The 14,471-nt window shown below is 46.3% G+C and overlaps 1 protein-coding gene across 4 annotated transcripts in view; it reads left to right on the top strand.

Annotated features, from left to right (window-relative positions):
- The window catches only part of il1rapl1b (interleukin 1 receptor accessory protein-like 1b), a 235,762-nt gene that overhangs the window by 205,383 nt on the left and 15,908 nt on the right, over nt 1–14,471 (top strand). For all 4 annotated transcript variants that reach the window (XM_084100351.1, XM_084100349.1, XM_084100350.1 and 1 more), the window contains exons 7-8: nt 1,666–1,798; nt 12,227–12,372. In XM_084100351.1, coding sequence (XP_083956477.1) covers nt 1,666–1,798; nt 12,227–12,372 — 279 coding nt within the window. The remainder of the gene's footprint in view (nt 1–1,665; nt 1,799–12,226; nt 12,373–14,471) is intronic.

Below are 14,471 nucleotides of genomic sequence, written 5' to 3'. Positions count from 1 at the left end.
CAGTAATGGCTTTTGCCCAACACACAGGGTTCAGGTCAGTGTTCGGTCTTCACTCGACTGGTTGCTTGTGGCTTCACATCGGCCAGAACAAAAGTTCCTATTAAACTACTCGGAGGGAGACAGCGAGTGAGAAAGAGAGAGACCAAACGAGCAGAATGATTTGGGAACACATGCCATCACCTGACCACAATCCAGCTTACATGTGCCTTGTACACTTATTCATCTAGAAAGTGACGAGGTTGTTCAGATAAGGTTTTGTTGTTCTTTTCCCTCGTTAGGGTGAATGAGGGTAATGAGCGAATCTTCTAGGACTGACTCTGCTTTGCCAGCAGGAGGCTGATCCATGATCCTCTCATCTATTCTCAGTTGCCATTTAAATTCATTCATTCATTTTTTCATTCATTCACTCTCTCTCTGTCCTTCTGTCTAAATTGGTTTTGACACAGGAGGTCAGTTATGGCATTATGAAGGCTCAAATGCTCCCAACAGCGTTTTAATGAGCAGAGCAGCTTTCAGCCGTCTGGATGATCCTCTCCGCTGGATCTGAATGAATAGAGGCCAGCACAGACAAAACACAATTAACACACCATAGAGACCCGATTAACTAAGATGTGCTTGCACTGGTTTCCCAATTCATACACAAACACACCCACATCAATACACTATAATGGTCATGGTTTTACTGAATGATCCTGAGCATGGTGAGTATAGTACAGCGAACCGTGCTCAGGACAGTAGAACCATCTCAGACTAAAGGAGTAAACTTTGAAAACATTAGTCTTTAATGGTGCCTTCAGACCGTAACAGAGTTGACCGTTTCAGTTTAATTCGACATACCGGCATCTTGCTCAAGAAGCTTCTCAGAAATAAAATGTTTTTAATTTTGTGCCCAACTGACGAACATAAACACAAGATAAAATAACCTAGGGACAGAATCAAGTCTGTTTCATAATACAGTATCAAACAAAATCTAAAATAACTATTTAGATAGAGAATAATACATAAAGCTAGCTTTAATTTCAGTATATTTTTTTTTATAGATAGGAAACATAGCTGGGTAATGGCACATGTTGACGTGTGCTGTTCTTCCTGAATCACTGTGCATCAGATGGTTTGGACTGTGTGTGCGACGATAAAAACACAGAAGAATTTGCCCTGATACATGTCTGCTGAAACTAGATTTGTGCCATTTCGATCTGTCATGTGTTAGAGGTGGTACCACAGTGGCCTCCAGTGGCCAGAAATAAAACACCAATATTTGCCATTCTGTCAAGATTTCAGCCTGATGTGAGTCTCAGAACTGTGCTCATTAATTCTCTCATAGACTTTTCCTTTTCACAATGTGCAGAACAGGATATTCTCATTAGCATCAGTTTTTAAATCTGTCTGACGGCTAGAAAAAAATCACTGAGTCTGGACTTTACAGCATCTCTGTATTTCTGTTAAAGCGTATGGTATCTACAGAAGGACATAGCTTATTGTGATGTCAGATTACAGTCTAAACTCATTTTTGTTCCTCGAAAGAGACCAAAGAAAAACAACAGGCCAGGCTCAGTTTCTCTTACTGAGAAATATTGTAAACGATTCATATATTTTCATATATACAGATATTTTTCACAGATATTACACATATATGGACTTCTCTTGCACTGTGTGTTTTTGCAGGCAGCCCGGTGAACCTGACCTGCCGAGCGTTCTTCGGTTACAGCGGGGATGTGAGTCCTCTCATCTACTGGATGAAGGGAGAGAAGTTCATTGAGGATCTGGACGAAGGACGAATCAGAGAAAGTGAAATTAAGTAAGTAGTTTATACTAATGACACCCTTTCCTTTCATTTATCGAGATGATAATTCCTTTCATTTCCTTTCTGGATCGAGATGAGCAGAAAAGCTTCTTTCTCATGTAATCTCCATCTAAATTTCATTGACTCCATTAATTATGCAGTTTAGGCATATGCAATCTTAATCACATCATGATGAGTGTCAGGGTCAAAGCAGAACTAGATCCCAAACTAGGAGTTCCAAAGTTTTATTCTAAACATTTGTGAGTGGTTGATGGAAAGTCTGGACATGTATTGACATATATTCATGTATTGAGCTACAGAGTAGCAAAAATGAGACTCATTATAAGGTTTTGGAATATGTTTCAGGATACAAACACACCATGAGCATCGTAATACAGTCCGTATGCAACTCTCGCCAAAATTAAAGTCCACTGAGCTCCGCTGACTATGGCCATCAGAATGAACCAAGAGCCCTTTACAGTATTAATACGGTACATTGCTAATGCTGTGGGTGAATGTTGGATGAGTGTTTGACTGCATTTCTCATGTCTGGTTGGTATGTCAGCTATCATTTAGTCAGAACTGATCCTAAGGCCAGTGTGTCATTTTCTGCCTGTTACTGTGCCAGTGGCTGAATCAATTCACAGCCTGCTAATAGAGAAGAGCTGACAGCAATGACAGCAGAATTTCATTTCTGAGTCTGTACCTGAGATCCACTAGGTTTGGGTCTTGCAGCTCTGTCATCCACTACAAACACTGTAATTAGTCTGATTAGTGGCGGTGAGCGCCTGTGGATACTGACCCGTATCAGTTCTGACATCACTGTAATGGTGTGAAACATCCACACACATGAAAAGAGGGCAGAACATCACCTTATTCTTTTTGAACAAGAACAGAAACAATGTTTCTTTAATGATATGAATTCCCCATCATCCTTTCTCTCTCTCTGCAGACATAGTTTCCATGGCAGCTGCAAAGAAAAGACACTTCTTTTCTCTTCCATACCCTGTTTTTTTTTTCTTCCCCGTAGTGCTTGGTAGTCAGGTGTATGTGTTTTATGATGGATGAGCTTTAGTTAATCATAATGTCAATGTCTGATTTTCACTTTATTCAGTGTGTCACTATGTCTGATGAGTGATTGTGGTTATCAATGATTTCCTCAGTTGCTAAGTTACATTTCCTGATACTTATAACAAATTTCTACACACACAACTATACACAAGCATTCAAATACAAACTAGGTTTTTACAAATGTCAAACTTTTTTATATATTTTTTTTAAATGCTTGCACACTAAAACTAGTACTTGAGGACACTCACTCATTCACTCATGTACCTAATCTTCAGACTAGTGTTGTTTTTGGCGGCCTGTTTTAATTTTAGTTTTAGTCTAGTCTTTGTGTCAAGCTGTCGTTTTAGTTTTTATTAGTTTTAGTCACGTTCATACTCTTTTTAGTCTAGTCAAGTTTTAGTCGACGAAAACTGATGACATTTTAGTCTAGTTTTAGTTGACGAAAACTGATGACATTTTAGTCTAGTTTTAGTCAACGAAAACTGATGACATTTTAGTCTAGTTTTAGTCAATGAAAATTGTATTTTAGTCTCTTTTTAGTAATGCAATTCTATTTAACCCAGTCAATATAGAATTTCAAACAAGGTTATTTTATTATATTTAGTATATTTAGGGCTGTGACGGTGGCAGTTTTTTTTTACCACCGCGGTAATGGACCAACTACCGGCGGTGGTTGGGGGGTTATTTAAAAAAATAAAAAAATAAAAACTCGTTTTATATTTCCACACAAAGACGCGTGATATAGCCAACCACTCTGCGCTCTGAGAGGGACGTGGGACACGAGCAGGAAAGACCATTGATCTCTTTATGATATCTTCGTGTTTTCTACTTGATGTAAATTGGTCTGAAGAGCGAATGTTATCCTCCACAAGGGCGAGATATTTAGGCTGTGTTTGAGATTGCGCTGCCAGAGAAAGTGAAACTAAAAATCACCCGCGCGTGTGAAACGCGCTTTACAACTAAACTTGACGCACCCTATGTCTAATATAACAAGCACAAACTGTGTTAAAAAGAATTTGACATGCAAGTACAAATGTAGGCTATCTGTCCTACAGCGTTTTTCTACTTTACCACAGTAAAGAATACGAATATAATAGGCCTAATTAAAAGCGAACCAATGAAGAAACGTTTATAATCCCTTTAGAAAATGGGTGAGACGTGAGTGAAGATTTGGGAAAAGAAACTAGAGATTCCATGCAGGGATGAGTCACGATTTTTGGATATTCGATTAGTTTATTTAATTATAGAATATCGAATAGGTTGTGCGATTATTCTCTAAAATAAAATCTCCATGTTCTGGTGCTGATGCGGTGACGCGTTCATGTAACCGGAGGGTGACGCTGCCAATAACGCACATAACAGCTGTCACAAAGAACCGGCAAAAGTAATGATTATGAATGTGTCAAATATATCAATGAGACATTTTAATAGAATAACTAATGGAGTAATATTGTTAAATTCGCTGATAATCGGGTGACCAGATCGCAAACCAGAATTTAAACCCGACAAAGCTATGGGTTCACGCACAACTCTCTCATTCGTCGTGACGTTATAACATTTCGTCTCGTCTCGTTTTGGTGAACGAAAATGAAGAGACATTTTAGCATAGTTTTTATTTTGTAAACCACATTTAGTCTCGTTTTTATTCGTCAACGATATTGCATTATACATGTATTTTAGTCATCGTCACATGACGAGCATTTACGTCTCGTCTTGTTTTCGTCAGGTGATAAAGGTTCGTTGACGACAATATTTCGTCATAATTTTCGTTGACGAAAGCAACACTACTTCAGACCAAGTCTGCAAAACGATACTTGGTTACTCACGTAACCTCGGTTCTCTCTAGAGAGGGAACGAGTATTGCGTAAGCTCTGCTTACGCAGCGGGAAAAGCCTTCTTTTCTCGAGATACTGAAACCAAAAATTATCCTTAATTTCATATATTGTCAACGCAGTGCGGCTGCAGGCAGCTGAGCTAGAGCGGCATACTGCGCGCTCATTGGCTGCCGCGCGGCAACTGCTTAAGCCTACCAGTGAGCCTGGCGTGACGTCACGCCCAATGAGGGCGCGCGCGACCTCGCGCGTCACAGCCCGCCAGAATGGGCGGCGTCAGAGCGTATATAAGGAAGGCTCGTAGGCTATATTCTCTGTTTTCTGTCGACTGAAGCGACGCGAGCGATAGGCTCAGCACGGTCAGGGAACGCAATACTCGTTCCCTCTCTAGAGAGAACCGAGGTTACGTGAGTAACCAAGTATCGTTCTCTTACGAGAGGTTCTCTCGTATTGCGTAAGCTCTGCTTACGCAGCGGGAACCCTTTGTCCACGCCGTGCGAGCCTAACAATCACATATGACTCATAGAAAAACATAGAGGTGATTAAACAGGTGGCCAGCGGTGCGGGCCAACACATGTTCATAAGCACACATAGGGAAAAAACACAGAACGGCACTGCCGGTTCATGTTAACTGATACCCTGAGCGTGCAGCTCAACAGACAAGCTAATCGGAAATACAGCCTGACCCTTGGGCAGGACACGAATCACGACTAGACTGACAGAAGTTTAGCCTGCATAGCGGGAACTTCCAGGTTATAAAACCTAACAAATGTGGAGGGGGACGCCCAGCCCGCCGCCTTACAAATGTCATCAATGGAAATCCCACTGGACCATGCCCACGATGAGGCCATGCCTCTGGTGGAATGAGCCCGTATGCCTAACGGACATTGCAGGTCTTTTGACGCATAAGCTGCTGCAATAGCGTCTACTATCCATCTGGACAGTGTCTGTTTCGAAGCGGCGCGACCCTTGGTGCGCCCGCCAAACGAAACGAAAAGCTGCTCTGAGAACCTGAAGGCTGCAGAGCGCGTCACATAACACCTTAACGCCCTGACCGGGCAAAGGCAGTTAACCCCTTCCTCACTGCTGGAGGACGGCAGAGCCGATAGGGTAACGACCTGAGTCCTGAAGGGAGTGCCTAACACTTTGGGGACATAGCCGTGCTTCGGTTTGAGAATGGCTAACGAGTCGTTAGGTCCAAACTCGAGGCACGACGCGCTGATGGACAGCGCGTGTAAATCTCCCACACGTTTAACTGAAGCCAGAGCTAGCAGAAAAACGGTCTTAAGCGTCAAGTATTTCAACTCCACTGAGTCCAAAGGCTCAAAGGGATGCGCTTTTAAGGACTCCAGGACCAGGGACAGGTCCCAAATAGGAACCGTCGGGGGCCGTGGAGGGTTCATTCTCCTGGCCCCGCGTAGAAAGCGGGTAATGAGTTCATTTCTGCCCAGTGCACGGCCGCGCGCCGACTCAGCGAACGCTGCTATGGCCGCGACATAAACCTTGAGCGTGGAGGGGGACCTGCCCGCGTCCAACATCTCTTGGAGAAATTTCAGTACCTGTGGAACTCCACAGGTTCGAGCATTAGAACCCGTATTCACACACCACTTGTTAAACACTGACCATTTAGACGCATAGAGCCGCCTCGTCGAGGGGGCTCTGGACTGCGTGATCGTGTTAATTACCCCTTCTGGCAAGCCAACGAGTAATCGTTGATTATCCACGCATGCAGAGACCAGTGCTCTGGATGGGGATGCAGAATCGAGCCTCGGGCTTGAGAGAGGAGATCTCTCCTCACCGGAATCGGCCATGGGGCTGTGTCTGCCAGTCTCATTAGCTCGGGGAACCATGGTTGGTTTTCCCAACGCGGGGCTATGAGGAGCACTGCGCAGTTCAAACTCCTGATCCTCGCTAGCACTTGAGGTAGCATCGAGATCGGTGGGAACGCGTACAGCGGGGCGCTGGGCCAGGTCTGGGCCAGCGCGTCTTCCCTTTTCGAGAAGAACCTCTGGCACTGAGCATTCTCGCTCGTGGCGAAGAGGTCGATCTTCGCTTCGCCGAAACGACGCCAAAGCGTCTGTATCGTCTGGCGGTGTAGAGACCATTCCCCTGGGGGAACGTTGTCCCTGGACAGTCTGTCCGGGCCGTCGTTCAAACGACCGGGTACATGAGCTGCCCTTAGGGAGCGCAACGGGCCTTGAGCCCAGGATAGGAGGCGCTCTGCGAGCGCGCACAGGGTTCTGGATTTGATTCCACCCTGGCGGTTCACGTACGACACCACTGACATGTTGTCCGAGCGAACTAGCACATGGTGTCCCCGTATAAGCGGTAGAAAGTGCTTCAACGCTTTCTCGACCGCCAGCATCTCTAGACAGTTTATGTGAAGGTCTTTCTCCGTATTCGACCACGGGCCGCAAATCGGACTGCCTTCGTGAGTCGCTCCCCAACCCATGTTGGACGCGTCTGTCGAGATCACTTTGCGGTGTGCGATGGTTCCCATCGACACTCCCCGCTGATACCATTCGGCCGTCAGCCAGGGCTGCAGGGCTGTAACACAGCGCTGAGTCACTCTGATTGGAGTACGGCCTGAAATCCATGCTTTGCGGGGCGTCTCCGTTTTTAGCCAGCGTTGAAGCGGACGCATTCGGAGTAAACCCAGCTGCAGGACAGCTGCTGCTGATGCCATGTGGCCCAGCAACCTCTGAAAAGTTTTCAATGGAAAAACTTTTCCCTCCTGAAAGGAGGCGGCGAGGTGTCGAACACAGCGCGCGCGCTGTGCGGACAGTCTGGCTGTCATTGCCGCCGAGTCCAGATCTATACCCAGAAAAGTGATAGACTGGCTGGGGGCTAAAGAGCTCTTGTCCCAGTTCACGGAAAGACCCAAGCTTTGCAGGTGACCGAGAAGCGCTTCTCTGTGGGAAACTAGTTCCTCCGCCGAGTGCGCTATAATGAGCCAATCGTCCAGATAGTTCAGGATTCGCATTCCCCTCGATCTCAGGGGTGCGAGAGCCGCATCCATGCACTTCGTAAATGTACGGGGTGCCAGGGATAGGCCGAACGGCAGGACGGTGTACTGATATACCTGGCCGTCGAAGGCGAATCTCAAGAATGGCCTGTGACGGGGTATAATCTGAATCTGAAAGTACGCGTCTTTCAGGTCGAGAGATATGAACCAGTCCCCCGGGCGAATCTGCGCGAGGATTTGACTGGTTGTGAGCATTTTGAACGGCCGTTTCATAAGCGTTTTGTTCAAATATCTCAGATCCAATATAGGTCTGAGTGCTCCGCCCTTCTTGGGTACGAGGAAATAGCGGCTGTATACGCCTGCCTCGGAACCCGGAGGGAGAACCCGTTCTATCGCCCCTTTGCGCAGCAAATTCGCTATTTCTGTGTGAAGCAGATGCGCTGCATCCGCTTTCACTGTAGTCTCGGCCCGAGCGCGATAGCGCGGAGGGCGGCGAGCGAATTGAAGCGAATAGCCCTTTATCACTGTGTTCAGTACCCACTTCGACACACCCTGGATAGCTTTCCATGCATTCGCACTCATAGCTAGGGGTCGAATCGCCTCTGACTCTCGCCCGTCGCACAGCGCGGGACGGGGAATCTGTGGCGGTGTAAGCGCGAATCGCGCAGTGGCAGTGAGGGGGAACGGGGGTTCGCAGATGGCGGCAGCCGGCTGAACAGCGCTGTGAGAGAGCGTTTTGTGAGACGGCTCGCGGCGTAGAAGCGGGGCGGGCTCGTGCATGTTTATCGGAGAGTGTGCGTGCTGTAAAGCGGGCACAGAGCTCTTTATTATCACACAGCCGGTGGCTGACTTGTGCGTGTGTACATGAGGGTGCGCGCGCTGTGTAGCGGGCACAGGGCTCTTTATTAACACACCGCCGGTGGCTGGCTCGTGCATGTTTAGCTGAGAGTGTGCGTGCTGTGTAGCGGGCACAGGGCTCTTTATTAACACACAGCCGGTGGCTGGCTCGTACATGTTTAGCTGAGAGTGTGCGTGCTGTGTAGCGGGCACAGGGCTCTGTATTAACACGCGGCCAGTGGCAGAATGTTCCGTTACCCAAGCGTGTGAGACAGAGCGAGCACTGTGTAGGTGTGAGCACTGAAGTGTGGGCACGTGACCTACAGTTATCACTCGAGCGGCCGTAGCGCGCTTTATGTGAGTGCACTCTGTGGGGTACACAGGGGAATTTGTGCTTGTGTGTAGTGATGAGCACTGGGAAGTGGGCATGTTTACTACACTCATAACACTGACGGCGTGAGCCGTCTGACCAGACATTACACTCTTTATTCGATTTATCTGGGTCGCCGTAAAAACGGCGTTTGTGTGCAGGCGAGAGAGTTGCGAAACTGGCTCGTTGGCTGCTGTGGGCACTACTGCAGTAGCCTTTGACAAGGGGACTGGCAGAGGGATACATCTTAGTTTTGACGGTGGTCCGGCCGCGGCGGGAGCCGCCCGTCTTTTCCTCCCGACGGGTGCTAGGAGGACTTAGCAGGCTCGGGCTTCAGCGTTACCTTAGGCCGAGGCCCACGCGGGGGCGGCGGCCTGTGCTGGCTGGTGGAGCGGGACCTGGGGCGGCCGCGCTGGCGCTGCTTAGAGTCTGGGGGTCGAGACGGCCGCTGTGCGGAGCTGCGTGCAGGAGGCTGGCTAGAGCGGCCTGCAGCGGAGCTCGAGCGGCGGGGCAGGAAGAGGTTCATGGCCTGTGACGCTTTCTGTACCTCAGAAAAACGGTCCACGAGGCCGCTCACTGCCGGGCCGAAGAGACCAGTAGGCGAGAGCGGGGCGTTCAGGAAGACGGATCGCTCTTGTTCCCCCATATCGGCGAGAGTTAACCAAAGGTGGCGCTCGATGACGGTCAGCGAAGCCATGGATCGTCCGATCGCTTGGGCTGCTGTCTTAGTCGTGCGAAGGGAAAGGTCCGTCGCACTGCGCAGGTTGGTTAGGGCCGATCTGTCCAGTTCTCCCTCGTCAAGCTGGCGGAGGAGGTCCGCCTGGAGAACTTGAAGGACCGCCATTGTGTGCAGAGCTGAGGCGGCTTGCCCAGCGGCGGAGAAAGCGCGGCTGGCGAACGCCGAAGTAGTCCTGCAGGCTTTGGACGGGAGGGCAACCTTTGAGCGCCATCTCGCGGATGGGGGGCAAAGATGCGCTGCAACCGCCTGTTCGACCGGTGGAATCCGGTCATACCCCTTCTCCGTGGCTCCGTCCACGCGGGAGAGAGTCGATGAGGCCGGAGAGCGGAGTCTGGCCGAAACTGGAGCGTTCCAGGATTTAGAAAGCTCGTCGTGGAGCTCAGGCAGAAACGGCGCCGGTCTAGACGCTGGAGCCTGGCGACTGGTGGTCAGGAAGCATCCATCAAGTCTGTTAGGCGGGGGTACCTCCGGCGCAGACCACTCGAGGCCCAAACGCTCGACCGCCATAGTGAGGAGGTGGAGAAGCTCGGCCTCCACTCCGGCGGGAGCCCTGCTGGAAGCTCTGGTGGAGGAGGTGGATCGGGCGGAGCCGGACCACGCCTCGCTGTCCGACGCTAACAATGAGCATGTGTCCAGCCGATCGTTGTCGTCCGCTTCATCCGCTGTGTCGACGGCATCGAGGGCGAGAGCCGTCGGCTGCGCGTCGGGGAGCGGGGGCGGAGAGGGAGAGAGCGAGGCTCGCGGGAGAGGCTCCGGCGAGGCCTTGGCTCGTGTCTCAGGCTCCGGTGGGCGTTGTGAGCGGCGTTTTTTCTTTCGCGGCCCAGCAACGGCAGGAGCGGCGTCTGAAAAGAGGGCGAGTCGAGCCCGCAGGGTCGACATCTGCAGCTCTTCACAGCATTCGCAGCCGCCCGAGGAAAACGCGACGACTGCATGATCCCGTCCCAGGCAGAGAGCGCAGAGAAGATGGCGGTCTCCGTCGCTGAGCGGTGAGCGGCATGAGCCGCACGTGGTGCGAGGCATTTGAAACAACGCCTCGTGCTCTTTTAGAGTGCTGCGGAGAAAAGCAATACACACAAGAGCTTAACACGGAAGGATATGTATCGCCGGATAGCTGAGCTGGCACGGCAGGCTGAAGGCGGCGAAGAGATCGTCCGGCTTCCTCAGGCTGTCCTAAGCTGGCTCGTTAGCTTGATCCAAGAAGGCCACGGCGACGGTTTCCTCTCAGAGACCAGCGATGCGAGTGCTTCGCTGAAAAGACAGAAATCAGAGAATATAGCCTACGAGCCTTCCTTATATACGCTCTGACGCCGCCCATTCTGGCGGGCTGTGACGCGCGAGGTCGCGCGCGCCCTCATTGGGCGTGACGTCACGCCAGGCTCACTGGTAGGCTTAAGCAGTTGCCGCGCGGCAGCCAATGAGCGCGCAGTATGCCGCTCTAGCTCAGCTGCCTGCAGCCGCACTGCGTTGACAATATATGAAATTAAGGATAATTTTTGGTTTCAGTATCTCGAGAAAAGAAGGCTTTTCCCGCTGCGTAAGCAGAGCTTACGCAATACGAGAGAACCTCTCGTAAGAGAACTGCAAGCACTTCTCTGCTTTACACTCAGTTCGTAATTGTGAAACAAACTTTTTGCAAAACACTAAACAAAATTCTCTACATTAGAAACATCATTCAAAACTAATAGGTCTTGTGTTAGATTTAAAAAACACTGATATGTAAATGGCACACTCTTTTACCGATTGCCTACAGCCAACGATCATTTTATTTATTAATTTATATAGCACAAATAAACACAACTATAGTTGACCACTGTTGTGGTCATCACAGCTGATCATGTGTCAAAACACTTATGCATAATTTGTTCACTTGGAAATCAAAACTCAATGTTTTGAGAAAGAAAGAAATCACCCCCCTCCCCCATTTCTGTTTATAGTGTAAATATACATAATTTTAACCCTTAGAAATCAAAACTATTTTTTTGAGAAACAATATACATTTTTCATCCTTGTATTTTTGTTTACAATATTTTGTAAATATAGACTGAATATGCATGCATACAAGTCAAGTCACCTATATTTCTTTAGTACTTTATTCAATACAAATGGTAATAATAGTAACAAATTCTGCTGTAAAGTCAGTTCAGTGTTGCTTCAGTTCAATAACTATAAAGTTCATTAATTGTGCACATACTATATATACAGTGTATTTGCGCACATGTGCGTGTGAGTGGTGTTACAAACTCCTGTACTCTTCACTGTACACTGAACAAGCAAAAGATACAAGATAGTAGTGTTTTACATTTTTCACATTGTGTTTAGTTTGGCATGCATATGGCTAATCATTTGAGTAGAGTTACTATGCAAAACACATTTTTAGAAGAGTTAAAATAGTATGAATGAAGTTTGAATGCAAACACTTTTGCAAACACTAAATATTCAGCAATATTATTGATTTGACTGTACTGGAACTATTGAAATAAGAACTGAACTGAACTGGATGATGACATCACTGTTCTATAGAGCTGGCCAATTACCATGCCAATCACTCCGAGAGTTGTCATGACAGAACTTGATTTAAATTATAGATGGTTGTTGAACAGTTCTCCTCTTCTTCTCTCCACCATTCCAGAACTATTCGGGAGCACTTGGGTGAGCAGGAAGTGTCCATCTCACTGACAATAGATGCCGTGGAGGAGAGCGACCTGGGAAACTATTCATGTTATGTGGAAAATGGCCACGGAAGACGACAAGCCAACATCCAGCTCAGCAAGAGGGGTAAGAGACACTTACAGTTTTTCTGAATTGCTAAAACACCTTTCTCGAAACCATCACCCACTTTCTCAAAACCTTATACACAAAACCAAATCTTCAAACTACATTCAGAGGAGATCTGACTCTTTTGTAAAAATCCAAATCAAATAATGCTTTCAGATTATACACACAGCCAGTCAATATTATAAACACTACAGATCATTCATTAGACGCTACATCAAAAAATGGAGAACAGCATCCAAAGCATGCAATTACAGAAAAAAAGGATATTGTAACAAACTAAACAAAATCGGCATCACGTCTTCAGGTTGGGTCCGGCCTGAGGACTTTGTCCACATACCAGGCAATGTGGTCTCTTGCCACACCTTCTAGTTTGCCGATCCAGTCTTGACACACCTTGCTCTTCCTCATCTTCATCCTCTTACACATACACATCCGCCTCTGCCTCTCAGATTGTTTCCATCTATTGTTCATATCATCATTCACTGCACCTGTGTCACCTGTGCACTTTGAACTGGCTTAAATTGTACAGTTGGTTTGATCACATCATTATAAACAAGTGTGAAGAATTTTGAGTCACTGGGCCCTATCTTGCACCCAGCGCAATTGACTTTGTACACCGACGCATGTATCATTCCTATTTTGCACCCGCGCAAAGCACGCTTTTCCCTCCACAGAAGCACGTCGCTAAACTAGGGAATGAACTTGCGCTCCCTGGGCAGTTCAGTGCAAAAAAGGAGGCGTGTTCCGGCGCAAACGTTCCCTCGTGCTATTTTACAGGTTTAGAAAACAATTCCGCCACTGGCCGAAAAAAAACAGTTTAAAGTCAGTGGCGCGTTGCGCATGTTATTCATATGCTATTTTAAGGGCGCATGCTTGGCCATAATCAATGTAGCGTGTGCTCAACGCGTATACACTTTAATTCTCTCATCTACACACAGACGCAGCAGTTATCATTTTTGCAAATCATACATTATTACGATAGATAGATAGATAGATAGATAGATAGATAGATAGATAGATATAGTTTATTATAAAAGCATACATCTAGCTTACACATTTACCCAAATTATCGTACGCCTGTGTAACCCTCTGGGGTCTAAGGTGTTTTTGGGGTCCTTGAGATGTTCTGACATGCCCTGACATTTGTGCTTTTTTCAGTTGCTTATAAACATATTAATGGCAAAGGTGTAATTACACTATATTTAGCACAAACAGGGCTACCATAATATGTGAGCAACATGAATGTACATGTTTGTATTTTTGAGAGAATAATGTTTATGCATGGTTATTGAACAAACTAAAAACTAAAGTTTCAGAAATAAGGCCACAAAACACATACTAAATATGTGTCAATAAGACTTTTGACTAATGGAGACAATGGGGCATACTTAATGAGCCATTCATTCAGGTGTGTCACTGAGCCACAAGAAAGAATGCAAGAGCAACAGTTGGAAGCATCTCAATTTTTTTTTTTTTTTTTTTTCACAAATTGTGCTTGCAAATTGGCCTATAATATCCAAGGAAAACATGTCTAGTAATTGTGCAGTTAATTCTCATACTGTATTTTCAGTTTTGGAATATTTATCCTCTCCCCAAATTTGTCACTAATAAAACACAATAAAAAATATTTAAAGAAAAGGCTTATATTTCCCTTTTAATAGTTTGTTTACATCTACCTTGTAAATATATATATTTTATTAAAAAGGTTACAATTACAACAACAATTCAAGTGTAATCTTTCTTTGTAAAAACTAAAGTATACATTTTATCATACATATTTCAAAGTTAAGGATTCATTACTTGAATATAGCCTAGGCTACATTGGAATAAACACTATAACATATTATTTGATTACTTTATTTTTGACAAAACATACTATATTTAACATATGAGCAAAAATTGGCAAACAAAAGCTTATTTGAGGTGGGAGATATTTTACAGTAAAAATTTATAATCTATCCAAAACTAATCAACGAAATGTTGTCTTTCATATATGTCTGTAACATAGGTCTTTCGTTTTTATTATAAGAAATATAAATGTTAATTTGCAGTTTAATATTGCTTATACAAATACATTTTATTTCAACTTATTTCAGTCG

Source organism: Abramis brama, assembly GCF_963993115.1.
Source record: "Abramis brama genome assembly, chromosome: 23".
NCBI classification, from domain to species: domain Eukaryota; kingdom Metazoa; phylum Chordata; class Actinopteri; order Cypriniformes; family Leuciscidae; genus Abramis; species Abramis brama.
Note: the sequence above shows the minus strand (reverse complement) of the source record. Positions and strands in the feature narration are given on the sequence as shown.